Source organism: Excalfactoria chinensis, chromosome 5 (genome assembly GCF_039878825.1).
Source record: "Excalfactoria chinensis isolate bCotChi1 chromosome 5, bCotChi1.hap2, whole genome shotgun sequence".
NCBI lineage: Eukaryota > Metazoa > Chordata > Aves > Galliformes > Phasianidae > Excalfactoria > Excalfactoria chinensis.
The window spans coordinates 6,203,407-6,222,923 of record NC_092829.1 but is presented as its reverse complement, the minus strand read 5'-3'; the positions used below and the strand labels follow the sequence as shown (position 1 = coordinate 6,222,923).

General features: G+C 46.4%; 1 protein-coding gene across 6 annotated transcripts; it reads left to right on the top strand.

Annotated features, from left to right (window-relative positions):
• Positions 1–709: 709 nt before the first annotated feature.
• On the top strand, positions 710–18,796 carry WDR89 (WD repeat domain 89). 6 transcript variants are annotated; one of them, XM_072338486.1, is made up of 4 exons: positions 9,014–9,306; positions 9,685–12,086; positions 13,095–13,269; positions 16,869–18,796. In XM_072338486.1, exons 1-2 carry the CDS (start codon positions 9,247–9,249, stop codon positions 10,870–10,872), a joined length of 1,248 nt encoding a protein of 415 aa, XP_072194587.1. In that variant the 5' UTR covers positions 9,014–9,246; the 3' UTR covers positions 10,873–12,086; positions 13,095–13,269; positions 16,869–18,796. The 6 variants fall into 6 exon arrangements, with proteins under 6 accessions (XP_072194591.1, XP_072194588.1, XP_072194589.1 ...); XM_072338490.1 differs by lacking the exons at positions 9,014–9,306; positions 16,869–18,796 and adding an exon at positions 710–729 and having other exon boundaries at positions 13,095–14,111; XM_072338487.1 differs by lacking the exon at positions 9,014–9,306 and adding an exon at positions 712–813 and having other exon boundaries at positions 13,095–18,796.
• The last annotated feature ends 721 nt before the right edge of the window (positions 18,797–19,517 follow it).

Genomic DNA, 19,517 nt, shown 5'->3' with positions numbered 1-19,517 from the left:
GGAGCTGTGTGTGCCTGTGACTCCTCACAAATGCAAATAACTGTTAAATTTAGTTCTATTACATTATTTAGCAAGCTGTCATTAAGATACAGTCTAGGCAAATCTATCTGTGAAATACGAGTTGACCATCTTGGTGCTGCAGAATGATCACACAGATAGGCACTGTTTACTCATTAGAATAGTGTAGTGTTGCTAGGTGCTTAATGATGATAACGACAGCACTTGGAGCATGTAGAATGGGCCCACATGAGCGGGAAGGAGCTGAAATGTCAGTACTTTGAGCCAGCTTTACCTGTCATTAAGGCTGATAAACTGCAGGAGTGTTTTATGTGGTCTGCATGGGTTTGGATGGTGTTCTGTGTTAATTACCCATGTGATGTGGTCATGTTCTTGGGTTTAGATAAAGCTCCTTTATCGTGCCAGAAAAATAAGTGGTCAGTGCAAATGTTTTAAGTGATGGGTTTAAAAGTGCTTGTGGGAACCAAAGGCAGAAAATTGAAACAATACTTTTAAAAAAATAGAAACGCACTTAGTAAAAACTAGGCCTTAATCTGTGGGGTTGGGAATAGCATTACTTGGCATAATTGACTGCATTTATGGGGGGAGGGGATGACCACAAATCTAATATGAACTGGTACAAAGGAGGCGCTGCCATGGCAACGGGACTAGGCCGCGGCGGATGCGCCCCGCCTCTTCCTGTACGTCACTTCCTCCCTCGCCGCCGAGGAGGTAAAATGGCGGCTGGGAAGGCGGTGGGAGCAGCCAATGGGGCGGGGCTTGTGGCGGGCGGGGCGCACGCGGCGCCGGGCTGAGGTGAGCGGCGTGGGGCCTACGGGCAGGGGTTCGAGAAGGAGAGAAACGGGTTGTGTTAGGGGATGAAATCGGGTATAACGGCGTTATTCCAAGTTCGCTGTCTCCTAAAGGTGTATTTTGTCTGGGCCCCGTGACCTGGTCGGTACCTTTGTGCTGTGCCGGGCCTTGCAACCCTGGCACGTTGTTGGTGGAGCAGCGGTGAGCAGTTGATTGCCGGCATGCAGATCCGGGACGCGTTCAGTGCTGTCTGTAAAGGCGCTCCGAGCGTTTCCTGTGGGGTCGGTTAAATAGCTGAGCTAACTGCGGGAGTGTGAGCAACCACGGAGCGCGACGGCGTGGGAACAAACGGGAGCAGGGAGAGTCGTTACGTTGTAATGTTCGAGGTTGTTAATGCGGTAGATGGGGCTTTAGACTGGGAGTTACGGATGTCTGATGCTGAAATCTCACCTTCAGGTTCAACGTCAGTTTCTATACGAGGTATTTTTAACTTAGCTGCTGTTTTGGTGGGAGTTCGCACAAAACGTTTCAGAACCAACAGAAAACCAAAGCTGGTCAATCGACAGCACTAAGAAAAGTGGTTTGAGTTACTGGGTAAATACTGCCTAGTTTGGTTAAGCTATTCCAAAGGCCCCAAAGCTATTCCAAAGGCCCCAAAGCTATTCCGAAGGAAGCAAATACCGGATCAGCAGCTGCTAATTCTAACAATTTCACATTAAGATTTCCTTTAAAAATCTGCCGATCTGTTCTGATTTCTTCTCCTTCAACTCTTCCTGCTGTGTGTCGGACCGGTGGTCATTAGTGACATCAAGTGGGCCGAGTGAGAAACGACACGTTCTTTTGCACGCCTGTAGCTTCCGCTCGCTGCGAGATTTCCTTCGTGCATTGCGGTCTGAGCCGCGCTGCTGTCTGCTGGTGGTGCCGAGAGCTGCAGTCGTTGCAGGACAAGCCCACAGCTCTCCTGTGGCTCCATACAGTCTTGGTTTTCAGTCCGCCTTCTTGTGTTCTTGGCTGTGCAGGGATGGTTGTGGGTGCCAGGTCGACGGGGTTGCAGAAGCAGATAAAAGTGAATCGGAGCTTTTGCCCCCGCCGTTCCGATTGGGAACTGTTTTGACAGTTAAACTTGATTGTAATTTCTGCTGCAATTCTTTTTTTTAATGGTCAGTTTATAGTCTTAAATTGTCGTGCCCGTATTGTTCTCGAGTAGCCTCCTCCTTCCCCTGCATTTATTCCTTTGATGTGTTAGCAGATAGCAATCGTATGCCACCATCTCTGCCAAGCTATACAAGGCAAAACATCCCAGCTACGTCTTGTAAAATAAACAGTCAATTCCCCGGCTCATCTAACCCGTCCTCTGGGCTGCGTTATGGCTCAGTTATCAAGAGATTGGCTTCAGCAATGAAGTCCCTCTGGCAGCCTGCCGCGATCCTGTGAAATTTGGATTGACTGAAGCACTGAGAGCAAACAGGGCTGGGGAGCAGGGTTATTAAAATGCATGAGACTTCTGCCTTATTTTTTTCTGCTTGTCTTGTTTTGGAGCAGCGCTGCCTGCTGAAGATATTGGAGAAGATCTTTCTAGATCTCTGAGAAGCAGCTTTCTGCTGTGGATCCTTGGGGTTTTGTGGGTGCTGACAGAAGCACACACAGCTTTGGTTAGGATTTGCCAGCAGGGATCGGTTGCGTTGCCACAAACAATAGATCTCTTGCACAGAGAGTGATAAAGTATTAATGCTTAAGTACTTCTTTTGTCCTTCCCTTCCTCGATTCTGCTTCCTACAACTGAATCCTAAATCTCTCTCATAGGGTTAGAGCAGTTGGATGTGAACTTTCAGTGCATGATGGTGCAAAATCAGTGTGTATTTGTGTGTTAAAAAAAATGACTTTTTTCCCTTTTTGTATCTGTGTAGTGCATTGGTGATGCCAGTACAGGAGTGTTGTGTCTGGGTCAAGTGTGAGCAGCGTTTAAAGGCTCTTGAAAACAAAGAGCTGAAGAGAACGCTTCACACATCTACAGTGCCAACTTGGTGCCTCACTATCCTTTATGGAAGCTGAAAGGTAAATTCTCCTCATCAGGATAGAGTCGACTCAGCTCTAAAAACTCCTATTTCATCCTTTTCATCTTACTCAGATGGCTTCTTTTTCCTTTTGTCTGCATTGAAAAGCGAGCTTAGGGCATGGTAATGGTTCACCAGAGCCTACCAGCTGTCGTGCACAAAGAGCTGTGTTTTGGAAACTGATCGGCTGTGAGCTGCCACGGGCACACGGGGATCTCCGGTTTCCACCGCTGCTTTGATACTGGAGAGGCTCTGACAAATGATCTTGATGTTCTGGATGAGCTTAATATCAAACAGGGGTTGGTGGGGATAGCTCAGGAACTTGGACGTTCCTGGGGAAGCAAACGAGGAGAAGACAGCAATGCCGTTTTTCCTGCTTGGGTTTGCAGTTGTTTTCCTTGCACAACACTTCTGGAAGTGGGGATGCTGGTGTGGTGTCAGGAGTGGTCAGGCACAGGAATGTTCTTTGGCAAAGAAGATACAGCTGCCCCGTCTGGGCATAGCGGAGAACATCATCTTATCAGCTTTCCAACAGCATTCCTGGTGGAGGTGTGAACTGCTGTACTGAGCTGGGCTTGGATTGTGAAGAAGAGTGTCCTGAAAATGTAATAACCACCTCGTGTTTTGAAGAATGAGGGTTATTAGGTTAAATTACTGTTGTGAAAGAACCCCTGATATCTCCTGGTAAATAAAACATTTCATCTCATTATAGGTATTTTGGCACCAGCCTGTGATGGCAGGAGCTATTTTTCCTGCTGTAGCTGAGTGTCTTTGTATCCTTTTATTATGATTGCTGCTAAGTTTAGGCTGAAGTTTCCCAGACTTCCTCTGCGATGTAGAAATAAATTCCTTGGAAGAATTTCAGCAGAATTTACCAGTCTGTGGGAAGAGTCTCTGCATTTCCATTTTTTTTATATGAGGATGTTGGTACCGAGTAGCAGCCTGTAATTCAAAGGAAATAAATGCTCTTATTTCAGGGCCGCTGAATTATTCATGTTGCTATGTAAGTTATTCTTCCTCTTTGCCTTCCTCTGTAGGCTGGATTGTGGGGGTTGCCTGTTTGTGTGGTGCTTTGGTTCGATTTAAAATGGCACTGCAGGTCACTGCTGGTAGTTTTGCATTGTGATCCCGGGCTTGAAGGAACCTTGACACTCTTTCTGACCTCGGATTGCAGTATTCCTCTGCCTCTTGCATGTGATCCAGTAGCACACACATTAAGAAACTAAAGAGTGAATGTTGCAGCTTCCTGGCTGCTTGGCTGTCATTAGGGCTAGACAGTGTTTGTAGGCCGGCATCTGGTTCAAGTCCAGCCTCCCACTCAGATAAACAGCTTCCATTTCTGCCTTCCTTATCAGTGAGCTGACCATCTCTGTGCAGCCCCAGTGCCAAGCCTTGCTCCTCACAAAAGAAAATGCTGTTAGTGAGGAGGCAGGTTCAGAGAGAGCTTTGATATCAGCTTGTAGGTGGTAACAACTGTATTGTGGAAGTGTGAATGGAGGCAAAGTTAGTACTGCACTTAGTAGGGTACTGTAACCTACACATCTGATTTCCAGCAGCTGCTGGTCCCGTGTAATTGAGAGACTGATTAGTTCTTTCTCTCCTGTTCTGCATCTGCAGCTACAGAAGTGAAGGTCGACGTGGTGTCTGCAATGGGACCTGCTCATAAGAGAAAGGAAACAGACTCTTCTGTGGTCTGAGATAAGCACAAATGCTGAGATGGATTCTCATGGCTTGTGGTGGCATTGCAGGCAGACTGGAAGCTGAAGGCCATGTTAGGACAGGTTTCCCAGCAGCCATTCCCCAGTATGTCTGTCTGTGATTTAACTTTCCCTGTGCAATCTCCTGCCTTTATGAGATAGAAACGCATCTGCTGTAGCTTCTCTAAGCTTCTTTTGGGAGCAGCCCTAAGAGCAAAACAGAGTACTTTGTATCCTCGTGTTACTGTGCACTCTTTTAGGCTGGACCACCTCAGCACGTGGGTGTAATTACAACGTCAACCTGGTGAGGTCACTGCTAGGAAACCTCCTTTGTGCTCTGTCACACCCAGCTTTCATGGCCGAGTTGTATTTAGCTGGCAGAGGACTGAACTGGCTGCCCCTCAGTCTGCAGGTCTGTCATGAGCGTGGCAGAGGATGAGCAGAGATTAAAAACAAGAAGGCCCTCAAATCCGTTTGAACGAAGGCTTGAGACTCGCTCTGGGGAAGGAAGCCCCGCTGTCCGAGCGTCGTATTTTAATAATTTCGATTTAGATCCGAAGCTAAAATTAATGATGTGAGCTTTTTCACAATTACGTCCAACCTCCTGTGATTGTTTCCCTTTGTTCTCTCCTTGATTCGTACTTTTTCCTCTAATCAGTGCTGCAAAGGCCATTTCCGTGCTGGTAGGATTAAATTCATTTAATGGAATGCAGTGAGTTCATTATCTCTGTTTGCTTGGTTTTGTTCTGTTCATAGAATTTGCTATGGCAGTGCTGTTATCTTTCTTTCCCTCCCCTCTGCTTTCTCAATGTATTTTTCTCTGTGCTACAGATGCCAAATTGAGGAGATGAGGAGCTTTTTTTTCTTGCTGTGCTTTGTTTGGAAACAAGACGCAGCGGTTTAAAAGCATGAAATAATTCTCTTGGCAGTTCGCATCTCATCGCTGCGCTTTAGCTTAGCCTCTGGTGCGCGGTATTCCCTTCCTGCATGGTAGGTGAGATGCTGTTATCTTTGCCTTAAAAACACCTTTATGGGAATGCTGGAAAAACCCCTCGTCTTACTGCTTCAGTACAGTGACAAAACCAAGCAGAGGAGTGCTTATCATGTAGGAATACTGGCATGCCTGACGGGATTGCTGTGCTTCCCCTCAGCTCTTAGATCATTTGGCAGATCCATCTTCTCTTGTGAAGGGGTGCCAATGAGGAGAGGTCTCCAAAGGCGTTTTGTGAAGTGCAGCGCACTGATGTGCTCTCCTCAACCAACGCTGCCTTGTTTTAAAATGCTGAGCGCATGTGATGCTGCATGTGTGAATTGCTTTCCGCTGTCCAGAGCTTCAGGTTTGTTCTTAGTTTGTACTTGAGCCGTTGATTAACATTAAAATAAAGGGAGGGTCCGTTTGCATTGTTTGTAGTAGGAAAGAACAGCGCAAGATTTCATCTGCTGCTGTTCAGATCCTTTGCTATTTTTGGTATTTGACCTCAGCAGAGAAGATTGCCAAACCTGCAGGTCCTTTTCATTTTTATTACACGTTTCTCTTCTCTTACAAGTTCCTCTCATGCACTGACCAAGTCTTTGAGGTGAAGACTGCCGTATTTTCCCTGGTGTTTTTCAGAGGTGATTTTACTTGGCTGTACGTTGCAGAGCTGACGTTCCCTTTTGGAACTGAGATCTATGTGTGAAGGAGAAGGAATAACATACAAGTTACAGGTTTATTTTTTGTAAAGCTTTCTGCAAAGGAAGAGGACTCACAAGCCTGTTGGTCCGAGTTCAGGCTGTGAGGTTTGGGGTGGTACACAAAGAGCACAGCAGTGGGTGCTCAGGCAAAATGAAACGTTCAGTTTGTGCTGATAGGCCCTTACCTTTCATTTCTCAGTCACTGGAAAGGCTGCTTTGGGCACCTCTGTTTGCTTCTGCTCTTGCTATATGTTTGTTTGGCGGTGGTGGGAGATGCAGCTCCATGTGAAGAGTGGCAGTCACTGAAGATGGAAGTGACTGATGTTAGCCGGATACTTTTGCGTAATCCAGGCCGTGGTGCTTCCTGCCATACTGACATCACCTGCATTTTGTCTCTGTTCATAGAATAAATCATAGAATGGCTTGGGTTGGAAGGGACCTCAAGGATCAGCGAGGTCCAGCCCCCCTGCCGCAGGCAGGGCCACCAACCTCCACGGTCAGTACTAGTCCATGTTGAGACTTCTTTATGTAGATCCAAACCTTGGGCTACTGTGAGCTGGAATAGAGGAAAAACCTGAGTTCTATTAACGAATGCGTATCCTTAAAGAATGGAGATAGCACCAGCCAAACACTCTTCTCTTCCCAAGGGATCTCTGCCACTTCTTCAGCAGCAGTTCCAGAGCAAGCTCCCTTCCCCCTGCCGGGTCAGGTTCTTGCAGTTGGGTTTCTGCACCAATCACTGTGACTGACTCCTGTGCCGTGTCCAGAGCGCTCAAAGCAGCTTACTTGGCACAGGGGTTCCTGGTGGCTGTAACAAAGTGGATACCTGGGTTGTCAAAGTTGAGGAGTGCCAAACTAAAAGCGCTTCAGTTCTGCAGCACAGAGCAGCATGAGCTTTCGTGGTGGCAGCGGTCCAACGCTTAGTGATCTTCTATTGTGTTTGGAAGACCATTGTTTCCTATTTGTCCCATAAATTTAACACAGATCTTATTCCTGCCATTTAAACCTTCCCATCAAAGTACAACAGTGACTTCCCCTCCTGAAAAGGAAGGGCTGGCAGCTACACCCTGACGCTCGAGCACAAATTGTTTATATAACCTTCAATCACCATTTCATAATAGCCTGAAGACGGTCTTACTAGGACAAGCATTTTACTGAGATTTTAGCAAAAAAACTCCTCTGCCATCAAATGCAGCGTTGCAGCTCCTTGGCTGCTGCTGGGAACTGGAAGTGAAGGCTGTATGCTGCACATCTATCCAGAAAATAAGCAGAGTGTTTCCTGCTAGTGTAAAACAGCTCCACCTGTATCGTTTGGGCTCCTTTTAGTTCCCAGAGAGTATTATTACATCTGAATGAAGCCTGGTTTTGCAGATTCTGGCTTTTCACAGCTGGTGATTTCTTTTCAGAAATAAAGTTCAAGAAACCTGGCTAAAATTGGGCCTTAGCTTTGTGCACAGCTGAGCAAGCAGCGCTCAACAGCCGTCTGCTTTTATGTTGGTCGTGCTAAAATCTTGTTCCATTTGAGTACATAAGAAGCAGGCTGTGTGGGTAGGGCTGTGCACGGTGCCAGAAAACATGTTGAAATTCATCTCTTTGGATGGGAAAGGAGTTTCCACAGGATGTCTGCGTTTCATGGCAAAAGTTACTTGTAGATGTGTTCTGAAAGGTTGCTTTGATGTAGAAGGTTAACCTGGGACCTCATTGTCAGGATATTACCAGGTCGGATAGCTGAGATTATTTGTGACTTGGGAATTAAGCTTGTAGGAGTGTGTCTCCTTAAGCTGTTTTTAAAGAATTTGCTCGTTTATCACGTGGTGCGTTGAGTATCTGTATGTACCAAACAGAGCAGGGAAGGCAGGGCCTTGAGGCTCCCAACAACAAGCAGAATGCACTTTTGTCATGGCAACTTTTCCTTTGCTGCTGGCCTCCTGCGAAGCATTAAAATAAGGAGCCCAAACCAACGAGCGTGCAGCACTTTGCTCATTTCATCCCCATCCCAAAATTCAACCTGAGGAATTAGGAGGGAAAAAAATGGATGGGACAGCTGGGAAGCATGGTGGTATTTGCTTGTATTCTGGGCCTGCCTGATTTTTCTTTGGTTTCTATTTGGATATTTCCAGAAAGAATCCTTCTGTGCTCGTGGTTACTGGGGTTGTAACTTCCTCCTCTGAAGGAAATACTCATTCTTAAGGAAATAAGTTGATTTTTGGAGTATTGCTTTACCCTTTTCTGCCTTAACTGAAACATCCATAAGAGTGAGAACAGGAGAGCTGAACCCTGTGGGAACTGCTGTGATTCCCCCAAAATTCACTTTACAGCACAGCAGTCTAATAGGGCCTGTAACTGGGAGAGAAATTACCCAAGTGGATGATTATGCTTCCTTTCCACATCCCAACTATGTTTTATTTGTTGAAAAATGATCCAATGGAAACCACCCATTGATTTTGATGGTAAACATCTCCTTTACCTTTAAAATTGTGTGCCCCCAGTGGCGCAGTGGTTTAAGTTGCTGCCTGCGGCACTGGCGGGCCCGGGTTCGAATCCCCCCTGTGGCGCAGGGGTAGAAGTGCCGCTTCGCTACACAGGGGGCTCGAAACCCGGGAGTTGGACTCGATGATCTCTAAGGTCCCTTCCAACTCGCACGATACTATGATACTATGATAATATCCTCAAGTGTCACTGAAATAATGTGGTTTTCTAGAATAATTCAATAATGCCAGAGAAAAATTGCATCAGAAAGAAAGGTTGCAATAAGAGCCAGGGCTGTTTATTTTTTAGGAGCCTCGAGGAAGCCTTTGGTTCTTAGGAGAATTGTTGACAGTGCTGGAGGTGCTTAATTCTCCCAGATTGTGGTCATAGAATTGTAGGGGTTGGAAGGAGCCTCCAGAAATCGAGTCCAACCCCCCTGCCAAGCTCACACAGGCATCCAGGAGGGTCTGGATTTATCTGCAGAGAAGGAGACTGGCTCGCAGCAGAGAAGTTGGCCCAAGAAGTCTCCTGCAGCTGTACTGATGGACCTGTCTATGGGCTGTGACTGCAAGCAACCTTTTAGAGCAGAAGTTATTCCTCAGGTAGTAACCGTGCCTTCGTTGTGCTTCCACTTGCAGAGAACGTTGCTTTAATATTTACTTAGAAAAGCAACAAAACCAGCAACGAAAAAAACAATAAAGCAAATGTAGCTAAACGACTTTCACAGCTTCGCAAGCAGCCTGTTTAATCCTCTGAGGGGATTATATGATGCAGTGCTTACAATCAGAGGAGATTGAACTCCTTTGCTGGGGAAGCTCTGGGTCGTTCTCTGTTTCTGTACATAAAATGGTAGGCAGGACTTCAGGATGACTGATTTCATGCATAAGCTCTGTGCAGGAAACCTTCCCGTATCTACGTATTTAAAGCTAATGTTATTTCAGGCTTTTATAATTAAACCCTTCATATTTTATTTATTACAGACTCCTGACAGCTTTGAGATGTCTGCAGTTGAGAAGATCGAGGAGCAGTTTGCCAGTCTGCGCATAGCAAAGCGCTCCGTGTTAAGTGAGGAACCTGCTTACCTGCTGGATGTAGATGTCTCTGGACCTGCTCAGTCTGAAGGCAGTCGCTTTGTGGCAGTTTCGTGTTCCAATAAATCAATTAGGGTCTATAACAGAGAAACGCTGAGCTTCCTGCGGGAGTACAGTAGCTGCCCTGGGACACTCAGTGGCGTCAGATTTGCACGCGTGTGTGACAGCTTGGTGTTTTCTGCATGCAGTGATGGCACGGTAAAATGTTGGGATATTCGTTTAGCAACCCAGAAAGCTGTGCAGGTATTTAGCGGCTATCCTTCCAACGTGTTTATCAGTTTCGATATCAATTGCAGTGATCTCGTGATCTGTGCTGGAACAGAAAAAGTAGAAACGGATACGTTCCTGGTGTTTTGGGATGCGAGAGGCAGCACAGACTGTGCCAGCACAACTAGGGAACCATTAGGAGTATACTCTGAAAGTCACAACGATGATGTCACTAAGATTTGTTTTCATCCTGCCAAACCCAGTTTGGTCGTTTCTGGGTCGACCGATGGCTTGGTTAACGTGTTTGACATTAACAAGGACAACGAAGATGATGCTTTGATATCAACCTGTAATTCAGATTCATCAGTAAGTTTTATTGGCTGGTCCGGGAAAGGTTATGAACAGATCTACTGCACAACCCATGATGAGGGATTTTGTTGGTGGGACCTTGCTCAGTTAGATACCGAAGAACCAATAATGCTGTTGCGTGTTCTGGACGCCAGAGACTCAGTCTGCATTGAAAATGGCAGCTTAAATTACCTGGTGGGAGGCATGTACCATGAAAAGGCAGACAGACTCTTCCTGATTGGAGGAACGGCAACAGGAGACGTTCACCTGATAAGCTGCAGCGCTGCCGGGCTGAGCCTGGTGGGAACCCTTCCAGGGGGACACTCGGCCACCGTTCGCTCTTTCTGCTGGAACCTGGAGGAGGAGTCGCTGTTGACAGGAGGAGAGGATGCCCAGCTGCTGTTGTGGAGGCCCGGAGCCGTGGAACGCTCCCTGGCAAAGAAGATGTCCATGAAGGTTGCTTCTTCTGTGCAGAAGAGAGTGAGAGTTCACAGCAGCTCCCTCAAAAGCAGGAAGAAATAAAATGCTGGGAATGGGAACCTGCAACGGAGAGTTATTGAGTCTGGTTTATCCTTCCAGGCAATACTTAGCTCTGTGCATAGAGCTGCAATACATGGATTCTGTTTGGGAACTTCCATCAGTTGCTAATATTAATCTGAACAGAGTAAATGTATTCCTCGTGAACCAGTGAGCAAATATCTTCCATCATTTTCTATAAAGATACTTTGTGTGGTTGTTTAATGTCTCAGCCATCGTTTTAATGCATCATACAGGCCCGTGCCTTGCGTAATTTGTTACTTTCCCAGTGAAATTCCCTGGCGTGTTTTAAAAGCTTTTGTATTTCAAGCTGTGTTTTTCTTTCTTTACAGAGAACTTAATGAAATTGCTCAATATATTAAAAGATTTTTATGTCGCTTCTTAATGCTTGAGGGAATTACTTCTTAATGAAACAGCAAAGAAGTGCTCTTTTTGCATTGTCATATTGCTGCTTTATAACGAGCTCGTAAAGCAGCACTTGATGGAGTCATGTTTTATTATAGCAAAGATGTGAATGTATTCAACCAAATGGGAATGCACTGCTCCGCACAGCTGGGTTTTTGACTGGATGAGAGGTGTTAGAACTGGCATTACTTAGGGCGTTTGCTTTGTGGAAGTACCCAAGGATCTTCCAGGCAGCCTCGTTCTGGTAGCTGCATCTCAGGGTGCATCTGGAAGATGGGAGCTGGTCAGAGAGTTAGAGAACAGAAGTTCTGTGAAGTTCTGTGAAGTCTGTTAAGAGAAGCGCTTATGTGCAGCCATCTCTCGATTGCTTTGCTTTACTGTTCCATCAGACAGCAATTAAGTGCTGCAAAAATTGCCCTGTTCTGAAACGGTTGAATTTTTATGCTTATTCTGCTCCGCTGGCAGGCTCCAATCTGTGCATCTGGCTCTGCACACGCAATTACCTCCAGCCTTCGGAGTACCATTGCAGTCAAATATTGGTTGGTAATTACACTGTACTTAACATATGTGAGCTACAACTGGAAGCAGCAAAAGAGTGTTTAAGGATTGTGATGTTATGGAACAGCTGGCAAAAGAATTCAGAGGCTTTTCATGTTGGTAATTCTTTCAGAACAAGGTAGAAGTGTCAGGTTTACGGATTCAGCTCAAGAGTTTAGAAACTGCTTTCTGAAATGCAGAGGGTACCTCGAGTTGTGGTTATGGCTGTGCTGAAGATGCCTTCATCATCTCTGGAGGTGAGTCCCATTCAAACAAGTTGCCGTGTTCCATGTGGTGTGTCCTACAAACTGATGTCTTTCAGCCACAGCTGTGTCTGCAGTTGGGCTGGGTCTGCCGATGACTTCATTGTGATCCTCTTGTTTCTGTTCCTGCTGGTTATTTAATGCTGCAGCTTCGGTTTAAAAGCCGCTTTAAACTTCTTTTAAAAATGGTGTTAAATTCAAACTGCACCCAAAGCCCTCGTCAATGGAAGGTCACAAACGTCATCTGCTGCTTTTTAAATGACTTCATGCAATTTTGAGTCAGCTCAGGCAATGCTGTGCCTGGGACATCTCTGCGCCTCGTGCCCTTTCAGCTCTCTTGTCCACTCAGGTCTCGAGTCGTTGCTTGGGTCCGTGGAGCTGAGTTCAGTGACAGAGTGTGGACCAAAAGGCTCAGAGCCCTCTGGCCAGGTCAGGCCATTGGTCCGAGTTCACTTTACCCTTCTCCTCATATCTCAGTGTGCTCAGTGAGTTAAGCTCATTGGCTGACACTTCATTTCTTGAATAAATGGTGTGTGAGCTTTATGGAAATGCACAGTGAGGGACATTTTGGTTGGCTCCGCTTTCTTTAAAGTGTCTGTTGGAAGAAACCCTGTGTGTGCTTTGCCAACCATCTCCATGCTAAAGCAGCAGATACGGGAGTTATGGTATCAGTGTGTGAACTGTGCAGCCTGTATCTGTTGTTTCTGTATTAGCCCGATCCATAACAAACTACCACCCATCCCATCCCAGCCCCAGCCTTGGTTTGGAAGTCTCTGAGTCGCCCTCGGTGTTGTTAAGAAACATATTTGACCTGTATGGCACTCAGATAATTGCAACTGCAAGTTGCAGCATCTGCCTTTATTCAGAGATGAGAATAAACCCAGAGCGTCATAGTTCCGAGCAGCAGGAGGATGTTATTTAGTGAGCACTTGGAAGGAAACATTTACTTACAGTCAGTGCTTTCCTAATCTTCCCCTTTGTTTCTTTCCTTTTTCTCTACAGGTTAAATCCAGCACACGCTGCTGCCCTCTGTGCCTGGGCTGCTCCCTCTGCCTGTCTTCAGAGATGGATCCCACACCAAGCGGGGCGTTTCAGTCAGCTGTATGATTTCCTCCTGCTTTGGAGCAGCAGGAATTATTTGACCAATCTAAACAAAGCCGATACGTGGTGAGGGCAGGTGAGCGGAGGTAGCAATGCACTGATATCTGTGTCTCTGGAGTAGGGTGAATCCCTTCCCTTTCCTCTGTGAGCATTCCTGCCCTGCTGTAGGTCGAGGGGCTGCTACTTACTACACTGATGAAGACAGGCAGGCGGACCCCCACACTCTCTGGTCAGGGCTGTCTGTGAGGCTCCTGGGCTCAGGAGTCCGACCCTTTGACGCAAATGTAACAGCTTGCTTTTGCTTTTGAGCTTGATGGAAGCAGGATAAGGCCTTCACTAAATTATGCAAAATATAAACACCCTTCAAGCATAAAAGCCAGTTCCTGTTTGTGGGATGAACAATCCAGCAGCGAAGCGTGCAGGAGAGGCAGGAGCTGTCTGCTCACAGGTTTTCTTCCTTAACTTGTGGCAGTGAGGAGAGCCACAGGCTGAGCCAGTACAGCAGCCTCTACTGTGCAGGCAGCACTGGGTTCCCTAGGACACGGCAAAAGGAGACAATGCACCCTGCTGGGGACGGGGCACCTCCCAGCAGCTCAGGCTGTGCCGGGCTCCATCTGTGGCCTTGGGCACCTCCAGGGATGGGGCACCCGCAACTCTGTGCAGCAGTGCCAGGGCCTGCGTGATTACAGTGTACTGCACTTTGTGCTTATCAGATGTGTGCAGATAACCTAACAACAGCCCAGCTGCGAACAACTTCTTGCTTTCCATTGCCTTTTTCTATGCCAGATATCAGCTTGCATGGGAAGCTCTGATGGGAGTGCAGTGTTAACTTCAGTTCCTGCTGTTGTCATGTCCTGTCCTACCCCGATTTCAGCACTCGTGTCTCTTCATACCTTTAGGTCCTTTGAAATCTGCCTTTTGAAGGTATTTCTGCCTTTCTGGGAACTGAATGACAGAAAATACAGACCATTTGGATTCTGTCTGTGCAATTTTGGCACAAGCCTTTTTATAGGAGCGCATTAAGTTTTCAGTTCAGTGTCAATCTTACACTCTCGTGTTTGGAATAAAGATTTGATGCTGCTAAAATCTCCCATAAGGGTGGTGTTGGAGCAGCCTTTTGCTATAGGAAGTCAGAACAGGTAGTGAGAAATGCTCAGGTGGAATTAAGGCAGTTCTCTGCTGATTTAAATCATTTGAGGAGGTTGAGTATTTATTAAATGTCACAACAAACAAACAAAAACCCCCAACCACAAGTTCAGTACATCACCAAAGGATTGCTGCGTTCTGAGCAGTGTAACTGGCGTGATTAGTACTGAGAAGTACACTAGACTGATGCTGAAGCACAAATGCAAAACCACAGTTCACTTTCCTTGATGTCCTTAATCCAGGAACTGTTAATGATCAGAGGAGTTGAGCTCTTAGGAGTGCGACACATGGCGGTGTTCGCTGCTTCACATTCAGATTCAAACCCACTGAACACACACACGTAGCTGGTAAGATGCCTGGAAGTGACTGTACCTTAACCGGTGTTCTCTAACAGCAGTTTGTGGGATGGAGTTGAAGGAAGCCTCAGGGCTCCACTGTAACAAACTTGGTGTACTGTGTTGACTTAGGACTGAGAAATGAGGGGTCAGGAGGAACAGTGGGAAGTAGAAAGTATGGAGGCGATGAAGGGATGCAGTAGGAACACACAGCCATCCCACCCCGTGCCAAGGAGTGAATGGTGATGTTTTGTTAAAATATCTTGGCTAAAATAAACCCAAATCCATACTTATTTTTATTAGTGTTACTATTGTAATGTTTGTGTTGTGGTCTATTGCTGGGATGGCCAGACAGCGAGTGGAGGAGCTCTGTGTTGCTATGAGCCAGCTCAGCAGCACATGCAGTGACTGTGTCTGTTCCTTTCTGCATTTGCTGCCATCCAGGTGTTTGTTTTCACCTCCCTGTTGTTCCAAATGTTGTAAAGCCAAACCTTTCTACTGCTTCAGTTACAGACTTGTGCCCGTTTATTATCTAAACTGTTGCAATGTCCCACAGCTGCACTGAGATGAGGTGCAGTGTAAGTACCTGTGGGTTCTTGCAGCTGTGTGCAATGTGTGAAGCTCGCTTGCTGATCACTGGATTTATTTCAGTGGCAGTCAGCATGGGGAGGGTTAACTACTGCTGCAATACGAAGGCAGTTAGACCGTTCTGTAAAGCCTTTGCTTGATGAAACAGCTCAGAAAAGTTCTGTCACATTTTGTAAAGGAAAAATCAAACGTCTTTCAGATGGCTCTATGGAGAAATTTGGTAGGTTCAGACTAAGCAAAGGTATCTCATGAGCTCCAGGTGTGTTTTTGCACCTAAGTCTCCGGTGAGCTAACAGAGGAAATGAACTTCCTTTTGTTTGCAAAATATAACCTGCTGCAGGGACGCGACCGAGTGCTCTAAAAGCAGAGCTGTGCTCTAAAAGCAGAGCTGTGCTCTAAAAGCAGAGCTGTGCTCTAAAAGCAGAGCTGTGCTCTTCTTTGCTGACATCTTGGGCCACGTGTTCTCCACGCAGAGCACTGTGCCTAAGGAACGTACCAGGGGTCCACGTGTGTGTGTGCACACATGGGAAGGAGGCTTCGAGCACTCGGTGTAATGGAACAGGTGTGGGAGCTTGGGATGTGCTTATGGAGGCGATCAATCAGCTATCAGAAATGTTTGAACGTGGTTGATATTAAAGCAACTATGAAAGTGGAATATTCTAAATATACACTTGGAATAATAAACCATTGGTAACGTTCTGGAAGGAAACAATGTTCTGACATTCAAAGCTTATTTTTTCCCAGATTTTAGACAGGATTTGAGGTTTTTTCCATTATCTCCAGTATGACTAAAAATAACCCCTCTCCCTTTTAAAGGAATGCTACGTAGTTGTTAGAAATTAAAACTTCAGGCCCTTAGAACCCAACTTGTGTGTGTGAAAAACGCAGCATTTAGTCTATACGACAGGCGTTCTCCTTTAGCCTGGATGGTTTTATTACTGTGCATTTCATGAGCAGGACGTTCTTGAGCACCATTATGAATAGAATCCCGGCTTACAGGGAGTGATATGAAATGGCATTTATCTTTACTTTCCCCAAGGAACTCTTCCCTGTGTCAGTGAGTGCCACTAGCTGACTTCAGAGCCGTGTTGCTACGTGCTCACCTTGCACTGTGTCTGGAGGTGCAGCCAGTGCACCAGAGGGAGTAAAACACACGTGAACAGAAACAGATGAGTGAACAGAATGCCAGCTGGGCAGGCTGCGGGCTGAGAAATCCCCAGCCTCTCCCTGTCCCAGTGAAACACTGCTGTGCTCATCACATCTTCTCTCCCGCTGCCCCAGCTGAAGCCATGTCCCAGTGCACCACAAGTCATCACTGAGTCAGATCAGTAACTCCATTTGGGAGCTGTGAGGTGGTATCTGCGTGATCTGACCTCAGCGTGGCTGGGCAGTGCTTGTGTGACTGCTGTACACCATCAGCAGGCTGCAGTAAATCTGCCTTGGAGGCAGCGGGTTGGGTTGAATGCAAGTGGGAGAAACCTCTTCAGAGACAGGGGCTCCAGGCTGTGACCCAAGTAGCCCCAAGGCAAAGTTACGTGAAGGCTCCTTGCTGGGGGTGAAGCTAAAGCAATCCTGATGGGTTTTTATTTGCGCTTTGTTGTTGAAGAGCCAAAGGGTGGAACGTGAACAGCAAGTCCCTGTTCATCTTCACTGGATGGGAGCTGGACTTGATGACCTTTAAAGGTCCTTTCCAACTCAAATACTGTTCTATGGAGCCTGAGGAATGGAATGGATGCAGAAGAGGAGGCTGAAGTGAGAGCTGATGGGGTGTGTAAAGGCTGTTGCCTTCTGTCCACTGCTGAAGACTCGATTTGCTTGCTGTGTCCTTGAGTGTTTTATGAACAGCCGTGGCTCTTATTGCCATGCACAGTTGGGTGAACAACATGAGATGTGTGAAGGCTGCGCTGGAGTGCTGCTGTAATTTGGTAAGGAACAGAGATGGCAGAACAAGTGTTTCATTGCACTGAAGTTTGACAAGCCCACGGTGCTTTCCTGCCAGCTCTGTTTGGTTACTGGCAGATTACTGGTGTTGTATTTAATGCACTAAAGCTGCTGACAGTGCCCTTAAAATCTTCCTTAGAAACCAGGGCAGGTCTTAAGTAGCTGTAGCCATTCAGTGTCTTTACTATGGGAAGGCTGAAGCTGTTTCTCAGTACACACTGCCAGCTGTACCAGTGCTGCATGGGGTGGCTGCGCTGCTGGGGGAACCCTTGCAAAGGAAGTGGTGCTGTTAACTGCTTCCCTTGTACCACGAACCCACTTTAAGTGTGCTTTGTGAAGGGGGCACTTAGGAAGTAGCTATGTAAAAGAGAACGACCTCATGCACTTCTCATCTAGGACTGATGATTTCTGACTTTCCTCCTGTCTCTGGTTAACTTAGCCTGGTACACATCTCAATTTAGCACTGCCTAAACGCTTGGAGTACACATTTGTACATTGATGTTTTCCCATATGTTTGGTTTTATCGTTGTTTCATTTCTATTGAAGTTCTCTTGCATTTGTTGCTTTCCCCGTAAGGCAACATACAGTAAGTGCCAGTACCGTTACTTACCAATGCAAGTCATAAATCTCCAGCTGGACTGAATCCGATGGATTTCAAATTCCAGGAAGCTCATGGTCTCTCTGAAGCGTGACTGAGGGCTGTCTGAGGATGGGGTGCCTGTGCTGTGCTGGGGGGCATGCGCTGCTTTGGGACCTGCGGTCCAAATCTGATCCTGGAAAGTATGAGCCCCAGCACTGCAAACTCATCCCCTGCCAGAGCCTGTGCCCCTGCATCTTGTGTGCTGGAGAAGACCATGGAATGGAGACGGAAGGATGTGAAGAGGAATAACCCTACTTCCACAGCCTGTGAGTGCTGCAGACTTTGTTCTTCAGCTCATGACTTTATACACAGATAAAATTTGGTAATAAAAGGCTTTTAATACAACAGTCACAGTCTGACTAGATGAATGACTGCAAGCTGTAATGGGATGCCATTCAAAACATTGGTCGAATGGGAAATAAGGTACTTTATAATGGGGGAAAGGGGCACAATTAACCATTCCATGCCTATACCTACAGGACAACAGGCACTGGAATAAGACTGGACTTCATTTCTTCTTTTGAGTAATGAGTTGCATCTCTTACCAGACTAAATGATCACAACAGTTTTCTGTCCTTTTTCCTCTACCATTTGGGCTGCACCCTATCCCAAATATTACCTAGAATAAATCCAAGTGTTAGTTGCCTTGCAACACAACTACTCGCTTTGGTGTGCTGGTATACTCAGCATCGTGCATTAATCTAGTCCAAATCTGACTCCAGCCTGCAAAGCTTTCCCTAGCAGCCGCTTTCAGAGGGAACGAGTGTGACATGAAAGGATGTTGAAGGAGCTTTCCCAAAGTGACAAAGGACTTTTTGTAGAATTGGGAACGGAAACGCTTCATGCTGGTTTTGGTCTGTGCTGTGCAGTCATGGGATCGCTCCTCTTCGCTGCCAGCCAACTGGATGTGGGGAAAATCACTGTTGTTCTCTTGGAGTTTCTGAATTTGGCTGCTCCCGATGACCACAAATGTCAATTAGTACATCTGTCTCCGTTCCAGAAGCAAAAAAGTAAAATGATTCTGACTGGAAGTCTACTTCAAAACCAAGAACTTCTGCTTTTATTTTCTCAGTCTCAGTTTCCAGGTAGGATCTGCTGTGGCTGTTAAATGAGCTGTTAACGTACTGTAATCTGTAGCCTGAATTACCAAAACATAATCTAGAAAGACATTTGAAGATAACTTCAGCTAGGATGAAGTGCAGCTGGTTTGGGATGTTGGCAGAAAGTTGCTCTGAAATCAACCTTGAGTGACTAAACTGTGATTAATAGATAATAGCTTTCACAATAGCCCTTGATCGTGTTACTGATCTTGAATTACTATTTATGTACTAATATTCTTGAAGGGCCTTGGGGCATTTATTTGATTTTGTTCCATCTTCTGTTTGCCAAAATAAGTAAAATATCTGCCAAAATGAGCCTTCTTGAGCTTCTAAGCTGTGGACAAACGTGGGTCCAGCTTGTCCAACCTCTGCTCCAGCAGCGAGACCCAGAGCAGGCCAGGCCCAAGTCTGGGTGGCTTTAGGTCTCCAAGGAGGAGACTCCAGAACCTCTCTGGGCAGCCTGTGTCAGTCCTCCATAACCTGCACAGAGAGAGTTTTCTCTTTGTGTTGCAATGGAAGCTCTGCTTTCAGAGCTGAGATTCTGGAGCAGGCAGATGGCAAGTTCTAGCACCCA

Excerpts from the sequence above, each read along its gene's own strand:
- WDR89 (XM_072338486.1), top strand. The coding sequence starts at position 9,247 with ATGGACCTGTCTATGGGCTGTGACTGCAAGCAACCTTTTAGAGCAGAA. Across the intron at positions 9,307-9,684 it reads GAGCAGAAGTTATTCCTCAG|ACTCCTGACAGCTTTGAGAT; the intron begins GTAGTAACCGTG and ends TATTTATTACAG.